This window comes from Macrotis lagotis, chromosome 2 (genome assembly GCF_037893015.1).
Source record: "Macrotis lagotis isolate mMagLag1 chromosome 2, bilby.v1.9.chrom.fasta, whole genome shotgun sequence".
NCBI classification, from domain to species: domain Eukaryota; kingdom Metazoa; phylum Chordata; class Mammalia; order Peramelemorphia; family Peramelidae; genus Macrotis; species Macrotis lagotis.
This window is the reverse complement of record NC_133659.1, coordinates 94,985,027-95,009,507: the sequence shown is the minus strand read 5'-3', so window position 1 is coordinate 95,009,507 and position 24,481 is coordinate 94,985,027. Positions and strand designations below refer to the sequence as shown.

At 33.9% G+C, this 24,481-nt stretch overlaps 1 protein-coding gene across 2 annotated transcripts in view; it reads left to right on the top strand.

The window, feature by feature from the left end:
* ZBTB41 (zinc finger and BTB domain containing 41) overlaps positions 1-14,868 on the top strand; it is a 70,220-nt gene extending 55,352 nt beyond the window's left edge. For both annotated transcript variants that reach the window (XM_074222284.1, XM_074222285.1), the window contains exons 10-11: positions 5,856-5,944; positions 8,029-14,868. In XM_074222284.1, coding sequence (XP_074078385.1) covers positions 5,856-5,944; positions 8,029-8,684 — 745 coding nt within the window. In that variant the 3' untranslated portion in view covers positions 8,685-14,868. The remainder of the gene's footprint in view (positions 1-5,855; positions 5,945-8,028) is intronic.
* Positions 14,869-24,481: the final 9,613 nt, after the last annotated feature.

Genomic DNA, 24,481 nt, shown 5'->3' with positions numbered 1-24,481 from the left:
TAAAAATGAGTGGAAAGAGTAATAGAGGTGGCTTGTCAGTCTTTTATTCTGATGGTTCTGTTTATAGTCCTAAAATATATAGATAATAACTAATATTTATGTAGCACTTTAAAGTTTTTTTTATTTAAATTATGTATTTGTTTTTCCAACTACATGCAATGGTGGTTTTTCCCAATCTTTTTTTATTGTAAGGTTTTGAGTTTTACAATTTTTCTCCCCCCTTTCCTCCCCCCACTTCCCTTGATAGAAAGCAATCTGATATCAGTTCTATATTTATAACCATAGTAAACATAGATCAATATTGAGCAGCATGTTGTGAGAGAAGAATCAGATTCAAATGAAAGAAAGAAAACATTAGAGAGAAAAAATGATATAATACATAAGACAATTTTTAAAAATTGAAGATAATAAGCTTTAGTCTTCATTTAAGCTACAATTCCTTCTTTGAATATAGATAGTATTTCCTATCACAAGTCTTTTAATATTGTCTTTGATTATTGTACTGCTGAAATGAAAAAATCCATCATAGTTGATCATGACCCAATGTTGTTAGTGTGTATAATGTTCTTCTGGTTCTGCTCATTTCACTCTGCATCAATTCATGCAGGTCTTTCCAGGCTTTTCTGAAATTTGGTCCCTCATGATTTCTTATAGAACAATGTGTTCTATCACATTCATATATTGACAGTTTGTTTAACCATTCCCCAATTGATAGACATCCCCTCAATTTCCAATTCTTTACAATTACAAAAAAGAACTGCTATGAATACTTTTGTACATGTGAGATCTTTACCCTTTTTCATGATCTCTTCAGGATACAGACCCATTCTTCGTGATGTTCCTGGATCAAAGGGTATGCATATTTTTATTGCCCTTTGGCATAATTCCAAATTAGCACGTGGAAGTGTCTTATGCATATGATATGATCACATTTAAATCTCATAACAACTCCATTAAGTAGATATGCTTGTTATTATTTTACAAACAAGGAAACTGAAGCTGAAAAAAGTTAAATGATTTGTCACACTACTTTTGACTGAGGTGAAATTTGAACTCAGGTCTTCCTAACTCTAAGTGCTTTTTTCACTATGCCACCTCAGTATTGAGTTTTAATTAATTTATACATGATCCTCATGATCTTCTTTACTATTGAGAATTGATTTTATTGTCTTTAGTTAAGAATGGGTATCCTCTTAAGTCCCTGTCCTGTGCTCCTTTTTTCTTTTTGTTCTGAACTCTCTCCTTTGTTTGTCATTTGCTACCAGCTCATCCCTCTTCAAACAATCACCTCATCTTTCTGTCTAGCCCTGTTTTCTGAATTCTAGATTATTATCAACAAATGCCTAATGGACATCTCCAATTTTACATGCTGTATAGGATAACAGCCATACTATTGAACTTGTCCTTCAGAAGGTCTAGATTTATATCTTAATGCTGATACTTGTCCATAGTCTCACAGTTTTTCTAAACCTCAGATTCCTCATTACCTACCTTTTAGAATTGTTATGAGGCTCAGAGATTTTATGTATACATTTATCTATTTCTAGAAGCAAGTATATGTCTTGCTATTTATATGTATGTGTGTATAGATACATGCACAAACATACATGTATGTACATATGTTGATTTAGATTATAAGTACATACACAGTATGCAGACTTTATAAGTGACACATAACTGTCAGTTTTTTTGTGATTATCATATTAAACTTAGCAAGTTCAAAATAAATGCACCATTATTCATCTTAAACTGTTAACACTTTTCAATTACTGGTACTAATCATCATCATATTACCCAGAGTCATCCTTGACTCTTAGATTCAGTCAGTTCTAAACTCCTTAATTTTGCCTCTGTAATATCTTTTGCATCCCTTTTCCTTCTCAGGTTTGCCCTTATCACTTCTCGCCTGGACTATTGTAAAGACTATCATATTGGTCTCCCTGTTTTCCACTCTTTATTTTCCAATATGTACCTCACCCAATGTCAAAAAAATTTTCCTCACATACAATTCTGATGTACAATTCACATACAATGAAAAAGGGTGAACTCACCACCACATGAGGAGAATTAAAGAAATAATTCATTAAAGAAATAATTCAGCTATTTTGTTCAACTATGTACCAATAAATTTGTTAACCTGAGTGAAATGGATGAATATTTTCAAAAATCCAAACCATCCACATTAACAGGAGAGGGAATAAGCTTAAATAACCTCATTTCAGAAAAAGAAATTGAAGAAACAATCAGTAAATTCCCTAAAAAATGTCTCCAGATCCAGATGGATTTACCAGTGAATTCTACCAAAAATTTAAGGAACAATTAAATCCAATTCTACATAAACTATTTTAAAAAAACAAGAGAAGAAGGAATTCTACCAGATTCCTTTCAAGTATGGTATGGTACTAATAAACCAATATGGGATGGTGCTAATATTTAAACCAGAAAGAACCAAAAGAAAGAAAATTATAGACAAATTTCCCTAATGTACATTGATGCAAAAAAATCTTAAATAAAATTTTAGCAAAGAGATTATAGTAAGTTATTACTAGAATTATATACCCTGATCAGGAAGCATTTCTACCAGGGAGTCAGGAATGGTTCAATATTAGGTAAACATTCAACATAATTGAACATATCAATAACAGCACCAACAGAAATCATCTGATTATGTCAATTGATGCTGAAAAAGCCTTTGACAAAATGTAACATCAATTCCTATTTAAAAATACCAAAATATAGGGTAAATGTAGTTTTCCTTAAAATAATAAGAAGTAGCTATGTAAAATCATCAACAAATATTATTTGTAATGGGAATAAACTAGGAATATTCCAGTACGATCGGGGTGAAATAAGGATGTCCATTATCACTACTACCGTATAGTATTAGAAATGTTAGCTTTAGCAATTAGAAGAAAAAGAAATTGAAGGAATTAGAATTGGCAATGAGGAAGCAAAACTTTGCAGATGATATGATGGTACACTTAAAGAACCCAAGTAAATAAATCATATTAAAAAAATACTTGAAACAATCACCAGTCGAGCTAATATGATAAAAAAAAATGACAATTCTACCTTAAATAAATTACTAATTCAGTGCCATACCAATCAAACTACCAAATAACTATTTTACCAAGCTAGAAAAAAATAGTAACAAAATTCATATGGAAGAATGAAAGGTCAAGAATATCAAGGGAACTGATGAAAAAAAATGTAAAGGAAGGTGGCCTTCCAGATCTAAAATTATACTATAAAGCAGCAGCCATCAAAACTGCCTGGTATTGGTTAAGAAATAGAGAAATGGGGGCAGCTAGGTTGGAGCCTAGCTGCATAGAGCACTGACCTAGAAATCAGGAGGACCTGAGTTCAAATTTGACCCCAGAAACTTAATAATTACCTAGCTGTGTGACCTTGGGCAAGTCATTTAACCCCATTGCCTTGCAAAAAAACAAAAGAAGAAAACAGAAATTTTCTGTCAGATCTATAGATAGGGGAGAAATATATGACCAAACAAAAAATTTAGAGTACATTATAAATTGCAAAATTGATGAATTTGATTTTTAAATTAAAAAAGGGTTTACACTAATAAAACTAATGCTGGCAAGATTAGAATGAAAACAGAAAGCTAGGAAACAATTTTCACAGCTAAGGGTTCTTATAAAGGTCTCATTTCTAAAATATCTAGAGAATTGAATCAAATTTATAGGGTTATAAGTCATTCCCCAATTGATAAATGGTGAAAGGATACGAACAGGTAATTTTCAAACAAAAATTAAAGCTATAAATAATCATATGAAACAATGCTCCAAATTATTACTGATTAGAGGAATGCAAATTAAAACAACTATAATGATCTTAGCCATCAGATTAGCTAAGATGACAAAAAGGCAAAACAATGTTGGAGGGGTTGTGGGAGGTTTGGGACATTAATGGGCTATTGGTGGAGTTATGAACTGATTCAACCATTCTAGAAAGCAATATGGAACTATGCTCAAAAAGAAATGAGACTGTTCATATCCTTTGACCCAGCAATACCATACTAGGCCTTTATCTAGAAGAAATCATAAAAAATGGGAAAAGAGCCACATGTTCCAAAATATTAATAGCTGCTCTATTTGTGGTGGCCAAGATTTGGAAATTGAGGGGATGCCCATCAATTGGGGAATGACTGAACAAGCTATGGTATATGGTATATGAAAACAAAACAAAGAGTGCTTATCCACATTCGGAAGAAGAAAAAGAACACAAAACAAAACAAAGAAAAACATACCAAATCTGAATAAACACTGCTTTCATGGTTAAAAATTTCTGGGAGAGGGGTGGAAAGGAAGGATAGAAAGAAATTATGTAATCTATAAATATGCATATGCATGTGGATGAATGTTGAAAAACTTTTATGACATGTAATCGGAAAAAATAAAATAAAACATCAGTTGACACACACACACACACACACACACACACACACACACACATTCTCTCTCTTTCTCTCTCTCCTTCCAGATTATCCTTAGGATAAAATATACATTTCTCAGCTAAATCTGACTTCAACTTCTATTTTGGTTCATTTTCTTTACTTTCCATCACATATTTACATATTTTATGTTTAAACCAGACTGGATTACTACCTATTCTCTGAACTCTTCATTCCTTCAGTATTCTCTGCCTTTTAATAAGCTACTTGTCGTGAGTAGGTACCATTCTTCTCTGTAAAGTACATTCCTCTTTCTTCATACCCCACCACCCCATCTTACTTTTGTTCTCATGTTGTAATCCCCAGGAGAATATCGTAAACTCCTTGTGGAAGGTGATCTATTTTGTCTTTTTATTTCTGTTGTCTAGCCAGTGCTTTGCACACAGTTGTTTAATTTTTGTTGAATTGAGTAGAAATCCTTCTCTGAAAAAATATTAGACATTTAAAAACTATTTTTGACAGAGCTTTAATATCATTTAATACTAACTTTATGTTACAATCCAGGTTTGACAGAAGCAAAGAACAGATTTTTTGAATTCTAATAAAATTCTTGGCTATTTGTTTTGGGGATACCTTATAAAGTATGTGTAAATATATTTTCTCCAATGCCATAACGTATAATTGAGCTAAGTATAAGTCTACACAAATATAGTATATCCCAAAAGTCTTATGCAGTTTTCAACTTTGATAGCTTTGGAGCACCCTGGCACCCAGACTATGCATATAAATATATTTGTCATCCAAATTTTTTGAAGAGTGCTGATTATATTTCCTATTAGGAAATTGTAATTGAGGATAGCCTTATACAGGTATAGACTTTGAATTTCTACATAAAAATTTAATTGTCGGGTCAAAAGATATGGAAGATATTCTTCTATGTATATAGGATAATGTTGAGCAAAAATTTAAAAGATGGGAGGAAGAAGATTTGAATTTAGGAGGGCCAGAAGAATTCAAGCCTGATACAAACATTGGTACAGACAATAGTATGTTGGGAAGTGGGAGCAGATAGGAAAGTATGGACCAATTGGTGGAGAGTTTTAAAGAATCTAGATATTAGTTAACATTTAATTCAAGGGGCAAGGTAAAGTAGGTACATAACTGAAAACTGTGAGGACTTGAGAACTAGTTTTTCTTCATGTTTGTACCTTCAGTCTAGGTTCTAAATTGTATATAGGTACATGGGTTCTAAATTTAAACTTAGATGACTAAATTCAATTTTCTAACAGGACATACTTAGAAAATGAAGTTGTTCTCTTAAAGGGCTTAACCTTCCTCTGGACTTTTATTATTTAATACTATGAATGATTACATTTTAACATGAAATCTACCAAACTCTTAATGGGAAAAAAAAATTAAGTTAACCTTTTTTTCTGCTTCGTAGATATAAAGCAACTTTTCATCAGTGTGATGTTTGTAAGAAAATTTTTAAAGGCAAATCAAGTCTGGAAATGCATTTTAGGACACATTCAGGTAAAACTTATTTGGGTATGTTATATGTATTTTAATGGTTAATTAAGAATAAAGTCTGATCTTGTAAACCATGCTTTCCTACTGTAGTCAAGATTTTGGTCTTATTAGTGTCATTAGTTTGAGCAACCCATGTTTTGTGATCTTTATTTTTTGTGGTATGTCTTCAATTTTTCCATAGTGGTATTATAAAAAGGATTTACACAGAGAAAATTGCTTGTGGTGTTAATCTCTCTCCATTGTGTATTTCTCTGTCAGTTGCTACTTTTCTTCTTTTCAGATGTTTTTTCAAAGTGTCTTTTTTTGATTCTTCTTTTTAGCCATTTTTAAGGGCATTCCTCAGGCCTTGGCTTTAGCCATTTTCTTCTTTTACTACATTACTTTTTAAATAATAGTGAAAAGCCTCTAGCCTTTTTTGTAATCTTGTTGATCAGTCATGGCTTTTGCAGGTGTCTTTGAGAAAGTGATGATTTCACTTTTCAAAAATCACTTTCTATTTTTCTTTGAGTTTAAGGGTATTATTATTTTCTGAAATATATAATGTTGAACTTTTTTCTTTTATTGTATTCTTTAGAGTTGATCTTTACTTTTTACATATACCTCTTATAAAACATTTATACCTTTTTTTAAAAAAAAATCTGTGATTTCCACTTAGCCATTCCATTGCTATGAGCAGCTAGATGGCTCATTAGAAAGAGTTCTGGAGTTGGAAGACTGAAGTTCAAATCTGACACTTAGTTGTGTGCCCCTAAGGTTTATTTCAGTTTCCTTATCTGTAAAATGAACTGAGAGGGAAATAGCAAGCCATTCCAATATTTTTGCCAAGAAAACCCCAAATGGGGTCATGAAAAATGGGACATGATGAAACAACTGAACAACAGCAATTTTATTGCTAAATTTAGAGGAGAAAAACAGTGGGATTTCATTAAAAATGGGGAGGAGGATCTGTTACACAAACAGCAGAAAAGTGATACCAGATCATAGTCTTTTTTTAAAGATAGATCTAATAATATCACCATACCTGCTAATAAACTAACAATTATGACATAATTATTATTTTCAACTTTAACTGTATCAATGTAGTGAGTATTTTATCCAGTTGTGACCTTTTTCATGACAGAATTGGAGAGAATTCCTGTGAGAGGGCATGGAGAATGAATGAATAAATGAATGAATAAAGCATTTATTAGACACTTATTATGTGCACACCACTGTACTAAGTGCTGGCAATAAAAGGATATAGGGCAGAGGTGCTTAATCTGGGATGACTTAAAATTATACAAAGAGTATTATTAGAGGGCAGTTTGCTGGCTCTGTGGATAAAGCACTGGCCCTGGAGTCAGGAAGACCTGAGTTCAAATTTGACCTCAGACATTTAATAAATGCCTAGCTGTGTGACCTTGGGCAAGTCACTCTTAACCCCATTGCCTTAAATAAATAAAATTAAAAAAAAAAGAATATTATTATCTAGAGACCTATTGCAAGCTATTTTTTTGTTCCATTAGAGGTACACAGAATAGACTTATCAGTGACATGATGGAACTGAATATCAGTTTGAAACATGATTAATTTAGTTGAAATCTGTTAAAAGTTGGAAGTGTGTTACCTGACCAGATTAAAATATATATAAAATGTTAAAATATGGTTTTTCTAAGTCCTTTCCTCTATACTGTGCTGTAGAAGTTCCTTTTTGGAACTTGTTGTCTACAACTATTCCCACAAAGTGAACAATGCAAAAATCACTTGGAAAAACATTTTTGTTATTCTTATTTAGTTATGAATATATTCAGTCATTAAGCAATTCATAGCATTTTAAATAAAATAATGAAACCTTATTCTAAAACAAATGGAAATTCTATTCCTATTCTCTGATTGGTCCACTAAGACTGGAGATAAATAAATTATATCAAAAGAAGTGGCTTAAACTACCCTCCCTGTTTAGCATATTCTTTGGGTTTTGGGCAGTGATAATTGAGGGTTAGTGTTGAAAGGGCCTCTTGTTGACCTGCAAGTTGAAGGAGGAAATTTTATAACAACTTACTACTCATTTGGTATATTTTACACTTTAATATTATCTTTTTTTATAGGTGAAAAACCTTACAAATGTCAAATTTGCAATCAGTCTTTTAGAATTAAGAAAACTTTAACAAAGCACATGGTTATTCATTCTGATGCTCGACCCTTCAACTGCCAGCATTGTAATGCTACATTTAAGCGGAAGGATAAGCTGAAGTACCACATTGACCATGTACATGGAATAAAATCTCCAGATGAACCACTAACTACTTCTGAGGAGAAACTTGTATCCTTACCAATAGAGTATGCTCCTGATGGGAAAAGTTACCAAACAGAAACTAAACAATATCTGGACCAGCCGAAATATCAATCAGAATCTAAAACAATATTACCAAATGTTCCTAATGAAGTATGTGTTCCTGTAACATTGGTTCCAGTCCAGATGACAGATAATCAGAATGATATGGTACGTCATACTACCGCACTTCCACCACCATCCCAGGGTATCCTTTCTACACAGACACAGCCGACAGATTATCCACGAGCAACAACAGATTTGGCATTTCTGGAAAAATATACTCTCACTCCTCAACCTACAAATATAGTTCATCCCGTTCGACCTGAACAAATGCTTGATCCTAGAGATCAGTCTTACCTTGGAACATTGCTAGGTCTTGATAACACTACAGCTGTACAAAATATTGCTAATAATGAGCGGCACTCATGATGAGACCTACACATTCCACAAAATTCAGATGGCTTTATGCTAATTGCAGACAGTAGCTGATAGCTATTAAATTAATAGGGCTACTATGGTTTGCATTTTTTCTGACCTCCAAGATTCTGTGTATAATTTAAGATCAAAGAAAACATTATGTGGACATATTTTGTTGCATAATATTTAAAATGTATATCTTATAATTTTTAAGTATTTTAAAATCTTTTAGATCTTAATTTTTAATAGTTTCTTAGATATAGATTTTTAGAGATTTACATACAGGAATTTTTAGATATATTTTTGTTATCATTGGTTCTTCATTTTCATCATTAATTTCCTCTTCATTTCCCTCCTCCATCCCCAAGTAAAAAAAAATAAATTCAGTTTAACAAGCCTTTAAAAAAACTATATGTGAATGTACTGATAGCTATCAGCTGTTTTTTGTCCCAACTTGAAATTCATGTGATCTTGTCCCAAATGCATGTTTTTCTTAATAAAATCATGCCACCTAAGTTTATAAATAATACTTAGAAGCTTGTTTTAGTTTTCATATTTTTATAATTTCAAGCATTTACTTCCTATTGAACTTTTTGACAGTCTGAAAGTAAAAAAGTAGACTAATGCTATAAGGATCAGGTAGTAAGGTAATGTGTGGAAATAGAAACATTATACCTCAGTTGTCCAAGATGAAAAAGTATAAAAGAAAGAAAACACATATTCTATATCTAGAATTTCTCTTTCAGGCTTAAATTTATTTTTTAGATTTTACCATTGAATGCCTTATTTTTTAAAAATTGGCTTCTGGCTTTTGTCTTCATTTTCTTCAAGGGTTGGATAATGAAATTTCTTTAATTTGGAGTAGCTAAGATACTTTTGGAGGAACACCATGGTATATTGGAAAGAACAGTAGATTGACAATTAAGACCAGAATTTGAATTCAAATTCTGGCTTTACTTACTACGACATGTATAGTAGTAAGGAAGTAGTAAGTTGGTTGAGTTAGTGGCTCTTAGTTTCCTGATTTGCAAATTTGTGTATGTGTTGTGGGGCAGCGGTGGTCTCTAAGGTCTTTTCCACATTAAAACCTATGATTCTATTTATCTTGGATAATTGAGGCTCTAAAAAGTGAAAGAGTGAGGCTAGACTTTTTTTGTGTGTGTAAATAATTGAAACAGAAAAAGACAAATCCTAAAATTTGTGCTCATCTACTGAATGTTTCCCCTTATTAAAGGAAAAAAAATCACTTGCATATCATAATTTATATTAAAAAACAAATTTTAATTGATTCCTTTATGGTTACTATCCATTACAGTCATTTTTATCATTCAGAAATAAAGAGGAAGAGTATCAGTTGTAATAAAAACTTAAAATTTTTTTTTCCAAAATAATTTGTGAGGTAGAGGGCCAAGATAAATTGGTAAAGCTTTAATATTTTTGAAGTAATACAGTGCTATTACTTTCAAGTGGGTATAGAAATGTCAGGTTAACAAAATGTTACCTGGTAAAACTCTTTGGAGAATTTCTTTAATGAATAGATCTAATAAATAAAGTGGTAGGTTTACTTGTCAGTGAAAGATTTTTGAAGAGGTGGCATAAAGGAGATAGATGATCAGGAAGGATGATTTCATAAAATGAGAACAAGTTATATGGGCCTCCAACAAGAGTTTGAACGATTTTGTAATTGATCTAGCTTTTATATATAAATGTAAGTAAAGTATTTAAGATTATTTGAAGAAATTTCAATTTAAAAAATTTTTTTTCTCATCAGTATCATAGTGTAATGACTTGCTAGCAAACTGCCGGATCTTGTGTACTGTCATAAATAAAATAATGGAATTTTTTAAAAATCACGCAAGAAGGGCCAAGAACAACATTATTTAGTAAAGTACTTAAAAAACTAAGGTATTTTACCAGAGTGCTCATAAATAAATGTGCTTGCTCATGAAGATTAAGTAAAATAAATAGAGAATTAAAGCAGAGAATTAAAACACTCCTCTTTTGCTTCTGCCCTCAATTTTTCCTTCACTAGAATTTGGTGATAATTACATTAGACCATTTTGATTTATCCTGTTTTTAAAAGCCATGTTTCCCACTATGGAAATAAATTTGTAATTGAGATTTGGATAATTGAGGTATTCAGTCTTTAAAAATTAAATTATAAATTCATTCTTGATTTCAATGCTTTCATTTATAAAATAATAGATTTGGATTAGATAGTCTTAAAAGGCCCTTCAAGCTTTAATAATATCTGATTTGTGATTTAAGTAGACTTCTTAACATTAAAATTTCGTCTCAATATAACAGGCATTTTTTAATTTTAACTAAAAAAATCACAGAAACAAATCACATCCATAGATCTGCCCTTCTTAATTTATAAATATTTGAAATTGTAGAAAGAAATAAGGGAATTTTTATTTTTACATTGTAAAGGATTTTTTTTACTTCATAAAAATTTTGCAACAGAGTTTCTTTTAAATAATTACTTTCCCTGAATGCTTTAAAAATGTTATTTGGTTTACAATAATTTCATTTACATAAAATTTGTTTTGTAATGCATATGTGATGCACATTGAAGTGTATATCTCTAGAATTTTGCAGTAAATACCTTTATTTTGTACTGTGCTTTACAATTAACAGAGTTGTATTATGTCATGAAGTTGTCACGAAAGTCCTATAGTATAGTCTGGGAAGAAAGAGACACATACACACACACACACACACACACACAACCCTTCCTTTTATTTTACTTAGGATAGAGGTGAAGAGAGGTGAACTAATTCTCCCAAAGTATTTATCAAGTGACTGAATGAGAACCCAAGTGTTTTGATGCCTTTCCTGGTTGGTTCTCCTTATGTACCATGAAGAGGTGTTCATTATCTTATTTGCTGCCTCTTGTTCCACAGAATTCTAAGGAATCCACAATTTTTTTTGAAAGCCTTGCAGATTTGGGCAAACTGAACAGACTCTCTAACGTGATTTTTATGGCACAGAACAAATGCAATGAAGCTGGTATTTGTTAGCTGTTCTACCGTTTCAGATATTGGAGGCTTTTTGGAGAAATGCAACATCAAAAATAATATTACTGTAACCATATCAAAATTTTTGACTCTTACAACTGCTTAACTTCCTTTGGAAATTTACATTCCAGAAACACAGCTTAGCCTTTAAATTCATTCATGCATCTGATAAAAAATAAATTAGCACTTAATTAGCACTATAAGTTGACTATTTTATCATATGGAAAAAAAATTGTCAACCTAGTTGTTTCTGACTTTAAAACACCAAAGATCCTAGTAAGGTATTAAATAGGATGGAGAGAATTTAAATTCTACATTGTTTGAATAAGGACTTGTCCAAAGAAGCACAGTTGAAGTCCTAGTTTACTAATTTTTCTTTTAAAAGTTTGGTATCTGTAGTGAGTGTTAGTATGAAGTGTGTTTGTGTGTGTGTATGTGTGTGTGTGTGTGTGTGTGTGTGTGTGTTCATTTTTGTGTATTCTATAAAAATAAGAGCAGAAGATACTTGGAGGATATACACATATATTTGGTGATATACTCTGAAAAGTATGTCAGATAAGAATGATTAGAGTCTAATTCAAGTAATTTAATGTCTCTTAAATGGACACTATCAAATACTAATTTGCAAGTTTTTTGTATTCCCCTGATGAAAAAAAATTGACTTTTATATTTAAAATTTCAATTGAAGTTATTTTCTGCTTTTGGAATAGAATTAGGCTTTAAATTTATGTGTTGTCTTTAGATCAATAAGACTTTAGCAAGCTGGTAGCCTCTAAAATTAAAGATGTACTCTTGGAAATTATTCAGAAGTTGTGTTCTGAGTTAAATTGAAATAGCAAAAGTAGATTTTAGAATAAGTCTTTCTTTCTTAGTAGTAGAGAGCAAGCCAGCCTCTGAGCCAGGAAGACTTGAGTTGAAATCCTGCCTCTGACACATATTGGCAGGTGACCTTGAACAAACCACTTAACCTCCCAGTGTCCCAGGCAACTCTATAATTTGTAGAACCAACAATTCTTTATAGTCTCATTAGGGAATTTCCCCTGAAACCACAGGTCTAAACCAAAATGAAAATTGATAGGTTATAAAATTGGTATATTATAGTCTTTGTCTATCTGGGAAAGATTGAGAAATATCACTATAATGTGACTAATAGTGATTATGCTAATAATCTGACTAGATAAAGGGCTAAGAAATAAGCAGCCTTGGTTTTCACATAATTATTGCTAAAACCTATAAAGTTATGCTACTTAATATATATATACCAGTTTTAAGCTTGTGTGTTTATACCACCAAATTATTATAAGTCACTTTCAGTAGAGATCAGATTTTGTATATAAGCTCTTTGATAGTGTCCTTTTAAATCTGATCTTTTCTTGATTAATTGCTATGTGCCTTTTTGTGTATTATAGTTGCTGAATGTTTCTTCTGGTTGATAGATTGTCTTGGTGAATAATAAATATATCAGTTGTCTATCATATTGTTATGTTTTAGTGAATTTTAGGTTTTATCTTGTCTGCAGGTCAGGCATTGCTTTTTTGAAATTTATCTGAGGTTTATGTAGGTAGACTGGCACCAAGTGCTGCTACTAAAATTCATCTTTATGATTTCAACATCATAATTTCTAGTTTCACTGTAGCCTTATAGGTACTAAGGATCTACCTACTAGGCATATTTCTCAAAGGTAATCATTTAAATAAGAAAAACCTTTTTTAGTTCTTCAGATGGTCTGTTTATCATAACTACATAGTCCTGAACGTAGCAATTATCCTATCCACCATCTTTGATGTAGCTGAAATGGAAAAGGGAGTTATGTTTGGCAATTATAGTGTGTTTTTAGCTGTAGCAATATCCCATTGGTCAGACAACTTGAGTTGATAAGCTCAGGAAGAAATACAAAGTTTTGTAAAAGTCAGTGTCTGAATTATTTTATGATCAGTGCCAAATTTAAATTCTTTCTAAAAATCTCAGTGTTCAGGAAAAGTAGCATTTTTCAAAAATATAAACAGGTTTAAATAAATTCCTTGTTACTTAGATTGAAACATGAATAGTTTGTGGGAATTGTGCATATATATCTATATATATACATGTATACACTACTAAGTACAGAAATTCTTATATTCTCATCTTTTAGTACATATTATTCGTTGATGTCTTGGCATTCATAGTTTTTTTCTTAAAGTCAACTTTTTTCTTTACTATAAAATAATAAGTACATTCTCTGCTTTTCCTCATTCAGAAATTTAGATGCAATAGTAAAAGAGATCGGCTGTATAGGAGGTGGGCAGTTTGGTTTTGATAGATATAAATGAAATGATGTATAGTGATTTAAATTAAGGCTTCAGCTAATAAAATCCAAAAATAATTTAAGATCACATTCATTAAACATGCTAGTGGATATTGATCTCTTTATTTATTTATGGAAAGAGAAATTAGAGATCATATTCAGAGCCAAAATAAATTGAAAGTAGTTGCTACATATTTTTTTTGTTTTTTTTCCCCTCCTTTAAAAGTAATCCATTTTCAGGTACACAAATCTTTCTTGGGAAGTATAATTAAATTAAAATTGAATTTAGATTTCATTTAATTCTGGAACATTTTTTTGAATGCATGATGCATACATGTCTGATTATTTCTCTTCCTTGCCTTCTGTACTGATTGCTTAAAATAACAGAAAGAAATATTCTAATGATGTCATGGTTCTATTTTTATCCTCCAGTTATAGAATGAGTTTTGTTTTTCCTGTGGTAAAATATGTTTCAAGAACTGGTGAGTACAACTGCCAAAAAACATGTAGAGGTAGACCTGAGTTTAACTGCCCTGTCTCCTTGTTTCATGGTGAATGTAATGGCAAAAGGGATTAATGATCTGCATTAAAGTTGAAAAAAGTTGATAATTTCTAACATATTTTGCAGACCTAATCATAAACTTTGTTTAGAAGTCATTTAAAACATTTTTTAAAAATAAAAGGTCACAGTCAAATTATAAGACATATCTAAAGCTACTGTTTTGTTAATTATGTAAAAACATCTTGTGAATTTTGTAGATATTTAGATGGTCTTACTTGTTTAAGCGTCTTTAGCAAAAACTCTTTGCCTTTCTCTGAAGAATAGGAAGTGTATTGTACATTTAAATCAGTCCTTTGTTTTACTTTGGAATTTAAAATAAACTTGGATTTTTTTTATCCTAATTAAGACTTTTCCAGTTTTTATTACATTACTAATTAAATTTTAATATCATGGAAATGCAGCACATCTTCGTGACAAAATTTTAATTTCCAGGATCATGAAAAGTAGAAATCAGGCAAATTCTACGGAGTTGCATTACTTTTCTCTTATTTTACATTGTATTTTTATTAAAAATTATTCAAAATATTTGAATTCTTTGACTAGTTAAATGCAAGTTAGGTAAACATCATAAGTGAACAAGATAGATTACATTTTCTCCACTAGGGAGTACTAGTACTTGGATACTAAATTGTAGTAGTCTGATGGGTTACAATTTGTCTAGGAAAGAGGAGCTTTGGGGTTTAAACCTAAGAATAGATTTTAGGTAGGAGATCCACACTGAGTGGAAGGGGCTCAGTGCACAATGAATTTTGAATCCTCAACATTTGTCATGTAGATGAATTATTAAATGGAGTAAGTGAAGAGAGTGAAAAAATTAAATGGATGGCAGATCTGTGCTGTGGTCCAAATTGTGGGACTAATTCAGTGACCCCTAGATGTCCCAACACTGCTTTGGAACTTCCTTATGAAATTGGCTTTTGATAGTCTTCTAGCTGGGCAAGCATGATTCTTTTGGTATTGCTGTATTGTTTATACTTTTCCCTTAACAAAGCTCTAGAATAAGTTGGGAGCTGATGAAGAATGTAACCCAGGATTCCTTTAATCAGATTGCCCAACTGAGGGAATTCAGTTTACCCTTGACATCAAGTTCTGGGGTGAGATAAGAACTGCACAATGGCAAGTATTTCCTGGTTAGTTGGTCCTTTCCTTAAGGCATTTCCTTAAGCCCTACTTTTTCCAAGGCATCTTGGGGTTTTTATAATGTTTTCATAATTTGGATAATAGACATGGTTGTATTTGTGCTTTTGTCACCTCTATACTCTTTTTTTTCTTTTTGAATTTATTTTTTTATTCTCATTTTGTACACGTATTTTTTCCATTAATAAAATACCCCTCCTCCTTGGGCGAAAAAAAGTAAAGGGGAGAGAAAAAAATTAAAATTAAAAATAAAAGTAATAGTAATAATTGTAGGTATGTCCAGGTGGCGCAATGGACAAAGCACCAGCCCTGGAGCTATGAGCACCCGAGCCCATATCCAGCCTCGTAAACCCAACAATCACCCAGCCGTGTGACATGCAAGCCACCTGATCCCCACTGCCCTGCAAAAACCAAAAAGAAGGAAAAAAAAGACCCAAAATAAAATAAAATGGTAATAATAGTAGGGGTGGCTGGGTGGCAGACAGAGCATTGGCCCTTGAGCCAGGAGCACCTGGGTCCAAATCCAGCCCCAGACACCCAAAGATCACCCTGCTATGTGGCCCCAGGCAGGCCATCCAGCCCCACTTGCCCTGCACCCTCCCCCAAATAATAATAACAAAAAATGTGCTTCAGTCTTTGTTCCAACACCAACAACTCTCATGGGTGGATCTCATTCTTTATGATAAGTCCATCACAAAAGTTACTTCCATATTTTTCCAATGTTGCCATTGCTGATCGCAACTCCCTCCTTTCTTATTTCTCCACTACCATGTACTATATTTTCTCTCTCCTTTCACTCTGACTCTGCTGTAGGGTAGCTGAGTGGCTCAGCAGACAGATCCCTGGTCCTGGGGCCAAGAAGCCCCAAGCCCCCATACCACCCCTTAGGCCCAGAATCCACCTGGCCCCGTGGTGCAGGGCAGGCCTTCCAATCCCAGCCCCTTGCAAGAAGTAAGAAAGAAAATGTGCTATATCTGACCACTCTCCCCCCATGGTCCATCCTCTCCTCCTTTATTCACATCCCCACCCCTTCCCCCTGCTCCCCCCCCCCTTCTTACTCCAGATGTCCATACCCCATTGAGTGTATTTGCTGTTTCCTCTCCTAGCTATTTCTGATGAGAGCAAAGGTTCCCTCATTCCCCCTTGCCTCCCCTCTTCCATATCATTGCAATAGCTCATTGTAATAAAAAAAAATCTTATGTGAAATATCTTGGACTATTCCCCCTCTCCTTTTTCTTTCTCCCATTCCATTTCCCTTTTTTTCTATTGACTCCATTTTTACACCATATTTTATCTTCGAATTCAGCTTTCTCCTGTGCTTCAACTATAAAAGTTCTCTCTACCTGCTCTATTAACTGAGAAGGTTCATATGAGTATTATCAGTGTCATTTTTCTATGCAGGAATACATGCAGTTCATCATCATTAAGTCCCTCATATTTCCCCCCCTCTCCTCCAATCTCCATGCTTCACCTGAGTCCTGTATCTGAAGATCAAACCTTCTGTTCAGCTCTGGCCATTCCAAAAGGAACATTTGAAATTCCCCTGGTTCATTGAAAGTCCATCTTTTTCCCTGGAAGAGGACATTCAACCTTGCTGGGTAGTTCATTCTTGGCTGCATTCTAAGCTCTTTTGCCTTCCGGTATATTGTATTCCAAGCCCTACGAGCTTCCAATGTAGTTGCTGCTAAGTCCTGTGTGATCCTGACTGTGGCTCCACAATATTTGAACCGTGTCCTTCTGGCTGCTTGTAATATTTTCTCTTTGACTTGGGAGTTCTGGAACTTGGCTGTAATATTCCTAGGGGTTGGTTTTTTGGGATCTCTTTCTTGGGGGGATCGGTGGATTCTCTCCATTTCTATTTTGCCCTCTGCTTCTAGAATATCAGGGCAATTTTCCTGTAGTAATTCTTTGAAAATGTTGTCAAGGTTCTTTTCCTGATCATGACTTCCAGGTATTCCAATAATTTTTAAATTATCTTTCCTAAGTCTTTTCCATATCAGTTGTTTTTTCAAAGAGATATTTCACATTTTCTTCTAATTTTTCATTTTTTTGGTTTTGAAGTATTGATTCCTGATTTCTGGTAAATTCATCAATCTCCCTGAATTCTATTCTTTGTCTGAAGGATTTGTTCTCCTCAGAGAGTTTTCTTATCTCTTTTTCCATCTGGCCAATTTTGCTTTTTAAAGCATTCTTCTCCTCAATAACTTTTTTGAACTGTTTTATCCATTTGACCTAGGCTGGTTTTTAGCATGCTATTTTCTTCAGCATTTTTTTGGATTTCCTTGACTAAGCTGCTGACTTCATTTTCATGTTTTTCCTGCATCTCTCTCCTTTCTTTTCCCAGTTTTTCTTCCAACTCCCTCATTTGATTTTCAAAGTCTTTTTTGAGCTCTATCATAGCCTGAGCCCAATTTCTGTTTTTCTTGGAGTCTTTAGATGCAGGAGCTTGTGCTTCCTCATCTTCAGACTGAGTATTTTGATCCTTCTTGGACTTATTTGCAAAATATTTCTCAATAGTTTTCCTTTTGTTTCTCTGCTCATTTTCCCAGCCTGGGCCTGGTTTTGGGGTGCTTCCAGAGCTTTTGGGACACTCCCACAAGGGTCTCAGTGTGTGGGGCTCTGTCCTCCCTCCTGGTCTGTGAATGACCATAAGCGCCCCCCTCTGCCATGGGGCTGAGGTGGGGGTGGGGGCTGCTGTTCTATGGTGGGGCCTAGACTGCGATCCGGATCTGAATGTGGTCAAAACCTCAGAGTCCTGTTCCAGGGGCAGAGGACAAAGCTCTGCAGTCTCTGTCTCTTCCCTCCCCTCCCTCAGCTCAATGGGCTCACGCTCTGGGGGCTCCTGCTTACTGGCTCTGCCTGCTTCTGTTTCCAGCTCTGGGCTGCAGTAAGACCAAGCTGCTCCCTGTGTGCCCCGAGGGCTGGGCTCCACGTGCTTGCTCTGGCAGAGGCCCCCCACTGTTCCCCCACTTTGTGACCAGTGCTCCTCAGGGCGCAGCTCAGGAGACTCCCCCACTGCTGTGAGCTAAGACTCCCAGCACCCTGGGGCTGCCTCCCCGAGGCTTAAGTTCTTTGTCTCTGGCGGGCCACCCCTCTGGTGGGCCACCCCTCTGACCCCGGGGAGCAGAGCCTTTCTGTTCTTTTCCAGGTTACCTTGAGTAGGAGAACTGCTTCACTGGGTCCCTTTGTGGGTTCTGTCTTTCGAAAGTTTATTTAGAGTCCTTAGCTGATGAGTTTTATCAGATAGCTCCTAAGACTCGGTCCCTTCTTGTCCACCTCTGTACTCTTTAGAGGTTAATAATGACTGGATGAGAAAAATCAAAAGATTTCTTTTTGCTGTCACTGTCCAGATCTATCCAGAGTCCAGAATTATTTCTTTTTGGATTATGGGCTCTGCCCTCATCATCGTGCTGTTGACATTTCATCCAGAGTCATAGTGAATGTTTTGGTTGATATTGAAAAATTTGGGATTTGTATTTTTTAACAGGTATTTTCTTCCTGCAACACCCCCTCCCCCCATTATGTCAAAACCTGCCATATGTTATCCTATATCTTTATATGAATCTCCCATACTGTTTACTGAAGGGCAGCTAGGTGGCTTAGTTGGCCAATCCACTGCACCTTGAGTTAAGAAGACCTGAGTTAAAATTTTATTAGCTGTGTGTCCCTGGGCAAGTCACTGAACCCTGATTCCTCATTTTTAAAATGAGTTCGAGAATGAAAAGGCAAACCATTTTAATGTCTTTGCCAAGAATAGCCCAGATAAGGTACAAAGAGTTAAACCCTACGGAAATGACTGAACAACAGTAAAACTATCTACTGAAAAGGCTGGCTATCTTCTGGTATCATTACGTCTGATGGGTTACAATCTGCCACTAAGTCCATAAGTCTTCTTATAAGACTGACCTTTCTCCTTTTCCAGTCATTAAAAAAAATGTTCTAAAAGTTTTAACACAACATTTTGAAATTTGTATTTGTTAATTTGTCTACTATATCCACCATGTCTCTTTTATCAGTATTCTTGGGTTATTCATAATCTTGATTTTTTAAAGATACATTCTTCCATGAATAGAGTATTGATGTTAGAGTTAGACTTTCACAGCTGTGAGCCATTTGGGATTGTTGAAAGCACTATAAAGTGTTCCAAATAAACTCACAGTCCAATTTCTTCCTACCCAGCACTGACCTGTGATCTTCAGCACCTCCCTAAAAACCATCAGTCCAGCCGGACAGCATAATCTGAACAAGGTGTTCTCCTACACTTTTCTGTCACTTAGCACAAATGTGTCCTATAAAACAAGCTTGTTTATTTCCTGTTCAAATATTTTCAGCAAAGATACTATTGATATTGTATCAGTTTTATTGGGACATATCAGTTTGATAAAGGTTTGTGGTTTCCAGTGACCTTTTTGTTTTTGTTAAAAGCATGATTTGTGATTATTTTTTAATCCATGAAATATTTCCAAGATTGTTCTTTGGGTATTTCAAGAATTAATTACTTCACTGTGTATTTGACCAAGCACAGTTAAAATGGTAATAGTGCCCTTTTGAGTTCCTCAATTATGTTTGGTGCTCTTGTGTTACAAAGTCCAGACCTGGTGGTTCTGTCCTCCCAGATGAAAATAGTTGACTAAAAATGCCACTGTATCTGTTCTGTTTTGCAACTGTGGTTCTCTTTAAGGTTTTATCTAAAAATATTTTTAAAATGTTTGGTTCCAAAGGTACTTTGGGGTTCTTTATTGACATGACAGTTTTGTGAGGGTGATATGTTGCTTGTTGTTTTTCATTCTCTTTCTTTGCAATGTTTTATAGGTGAGTTTGTTCTCTCACCCATTGTTGCCCTTGGCTGCCATCTCTAGTGGATGACATTGTCACTGTTGAAGTGGTTGATAGACTCTTTTGGTCTCATTTTGATAGCTATTTTTGCATTGGAAAAATTGTGGTATTTTTCAAAATTATCAGTCTTTTTACCTCTTTACCTCTCTTGTTGTTTATTTTAGCTCTTAAGTGGTGATCAAGTCTTACATATAACTGAAAAGAAAGCCTATTATGAACTACCTGACAAGTATTCATCCAACTTCAGCTTGAAGACTTTCTATTGGAAGTCTCCTAAAGCACCTCCTCTTCTTTTGGATAATATTCATTTGCTAGGAAAATTTTCTCGGCAGCAATACTAACTTGGCCTCTGTGCAACTTCCATCTCTTTGCTTCTCCTTCTCTCTAGGAGAAACAGAAGCTTAATATCTCTTCCAGGAATCAGACCTTATGATATTTGAAAATGATTTTTGTGTCCCCCTACCCCCTGAGACTTTTCTCCAAACTAGTTACTTTGCAGTTACTCCCTTAGTTACTTGAACCAGTCTTATACAGCATGGACTCAATGCCCTTCACCATTGTGGCTCTCTCCCTTTACATGTTTCCCAGATCATCAATGTCCTCCTTAAACTATGGTATCCAAAACTGAATACATTAATACAGGCAGAATATAGGGGAACTATCATTTCTGGAATCTGCTCTCAATGAAACTCAAATTGCAATAGCTTTTTTAGTTGTCACTTTACACCAATGATTCAATGAGCTTCTTGTCCACTAAAACTTTTGGATCTTTTTTCACACAAACTGCAGACTTATACTACCTCTATCTGGGTTTTTTTAAAAGCTCAAATATAAAATTTTCATCTTAGACAACCCAATGCTAATAACACCTGCCAGGATCTTTTTGGATCTTTTTATTGTTCATTGTGTTAGTTGTTCCACCCAGCTTTGTGAAATTTAAGCTAGATGAGCATGCCATCTATTCCTTTATTCATTTCTTTATACAAATGTTAAATGCAAGACCAACTGCCAAGTGGATATTAACCTGTGAACAAATATTATTTGAATCCAAGCCATCAAATCAGAATATCTTCTAATTTTTTTAATTTCCCTTTTTGTCCACATCTTTTTTCATGTCTCATCTTTTTTTTATTATTTTGCTCTAAATAGTATTTTATTTTATTCCAATGTTACTGTAGTTTTTGACATTCATTTTTGTGAGATTTTTAGTTCCAAATTTTTCTCCCTCCTTTCTTTTCCCCCCTTCCCCAAGACAATAATCTTTTGTCTGATATAGATTACTTGTACTACCATGTTAAACACTGCATTTTAGTCATATAGTGAAAGAAGAATCAGAACAAAAGGGAAGAACTACAAAAAAGTGACAACAGTATGCTTCAATCTGCATTCAGGTTCCATAGTCCTTTCTGGATATGTACAGCATTTAACATCACGAATCTTTTGGAATTGTCTTGAATCATTGCATTGCCAAGAGGAACTAAGTTTGTCATGGTTTATTATTGCCTACTATGGCTATTATTGTACACAATATTCTGGTTCTGCCTATTTCACTCAGCATCAATTCATGTAAGTCTTTCTAGGTTTTGCATCTCTCTTTTCCAAAATATTTTTATGAAATACTTTTTCAAATGTTTCACTAAAAGCTTTGGTAAATTATGTCTACAGCATTTTAATAATCTGATAGTTTAGAAAACCTCCCCCCAAAAAGGAAATAAATTTAACATAACATGACCTAATCTTTATGAAGTTACAATTGGCAGTTTGTAGTCATTGCTTCTTTGTCTAAAAGTTACTATCATTTTTTTAAATAATACACTCGAGAATTTCCTCAGGAATCTTGAGTCAAACTCACTATTAACTTGCAGATTATATTTTCCTCCTCTCTTTTATGAATTGCCTTTCTTTGAGTCCCTTTTCAATTTTCTACAGTTTTTCAAATATCATAAAGATCATTTGAACAATTGGTATTTCCACCACAACTTACCTCTAAATAAAATATTTGTATTGTGCCAACACAAAGCTTTTGGTATATTTACTGATTCTGGAGAATCTTGTCAAATTCGTAGAATTTTTCTACTTCAGCTGCTGTAAAGGATGTTGGTACTTAAATTATATACATGGTAGTTTGCTTTTGGTCTTAAGCATTGCAAAGTGGAATAATTTTGCTTATTGCTTTTGGACACACATGATACTCCATTATACGTTTCTAGTAGTACTTAATTAAGATTTATCATTCTACTTAGATTAAGTTTATGCCTTCCTCTATAGTTTCATTTATAATGAGAACATCAGTCTCATCTATGGTTCATTATCTGCAGACTCTCACAGAATCTCAGTTGGGAGGAACCTCAGAAGCAATCCAATCCAAATAGCAGCCAAAAAATTCCCTCTGCAACATAATCAACCAGCCTTTGAAGATTTCCTACTATATTCCTCAAATTACTAATCTGGGTATACATTTTGACCTAGTAATATCACCACTAAGCCTATTATCCCTCTTCCCACCAAAAAAAAAGTCAAATGAAAAGGACTTTTTTGTTTAGAAATCTATTGGTAATAAAGGTGTTGTTCATCAACTGTGGAATGGATGTACAAATTGTGATACACGAATGTAATGGAATGTTATTGTGCTATAAGAAAGGATGAAAGTATAATTTCAGTGAAACCTGGAAAGAATAGGAAGGCTACTAAGAGCCAATCCAGAATAAATTTGAGTAAAAACAGGAAAGCAGTTTATACAAAAACAACATAACAAAAAACAATTTTGAAATATTCAAGAATACTCATTTAAGTGCAATGACTAAACCATAATTCTGCAAGACTTATGATAAAGCAAATTCCCTTCTCCTTACAAGAAAAGTGGTAGCTTCAAGGTACAAAATGAGATGTAGATTTTTGGAGGTGATAAATGTGTGGATTTGTATGAATACTCATCTATTATAGGTTTTTTTTTTCCTCTAGGGAAAGGGACATTTGGGGAGTGGAGGGGGCCAGCAATACTGCAAAATAAAATAAAATAAAAGTTATTGAAATATTTAAAAGAAAATGCACAAAAGGGAACAGGAGTTCAGAAGACAAATAAGACAACTTGGAAAGTATCATATTGAATGTATTAAACTTTTTTTTTTTTTTTTTAGTTTTTGCAAGGCAAATGGGGTTAAGTGGCTTGCCCAAGGCCACAAAGCTAGGTAATTGTTAAGTGTCTGAGATCAAATTTGAACCCAGGTACTCCTGACTCCAAGGCCAGTGCTTTATCCACTGTGCCACCTAGCCACCCTGAATGTATTAAAATTTAACAAAGCAAGTTTTGCCATTGAGGTTTTCTGTTTCATACCATTCATTTTCAGTTCTATTTTATATATATGAAAATTCTCTCTCTTTGATTTTGATGTTTATAGGCAGAATAAAAAATGTCTAGTGAGGCAGAACTTATTATTGTTGACATTATTGACATGATCATATTAAAAACAGCCTCCTCCTCATCTTCTGCCACTTTGCCATCATCTAGAGTATCAAGGAAATTGCATAGTCCCAAAGCACATTTTCTTATTTTTATCCTGTTTCATGACCAGAAAGTTCCATCACCTGAGGGCCAGTGGTTTAATTATTAACTTCCTCAGAGTAAAGAGGCTGATCCTTGGAGCAAAAACACATGGGGGTTTCTTGACTTGAAGAATACTTTCTAGCTTAGTTGAACCCATCAGAATTAGAGTATTGAAGGTCACCTCCAAGCTCCAGTGAGATAGGGAAAGGCTTTTGTAGATGAATTTAAAGCTTGAATTTTAAAACTGGTCAAAGTAGATACTCAGTGTTAGGTAAGTGAAATTTCTTTAACTTTCAGCCTTTTTTCCCCCTACTTTTTATCTTTTGACTAGCTAACTCCCCTATCAAGTACTTTTTGTTATTTTTTTAAAAAAAAGTTTTGCCATATAACTGCTTGTGTTGGGGTCTTCAAGATAGGGATTATATC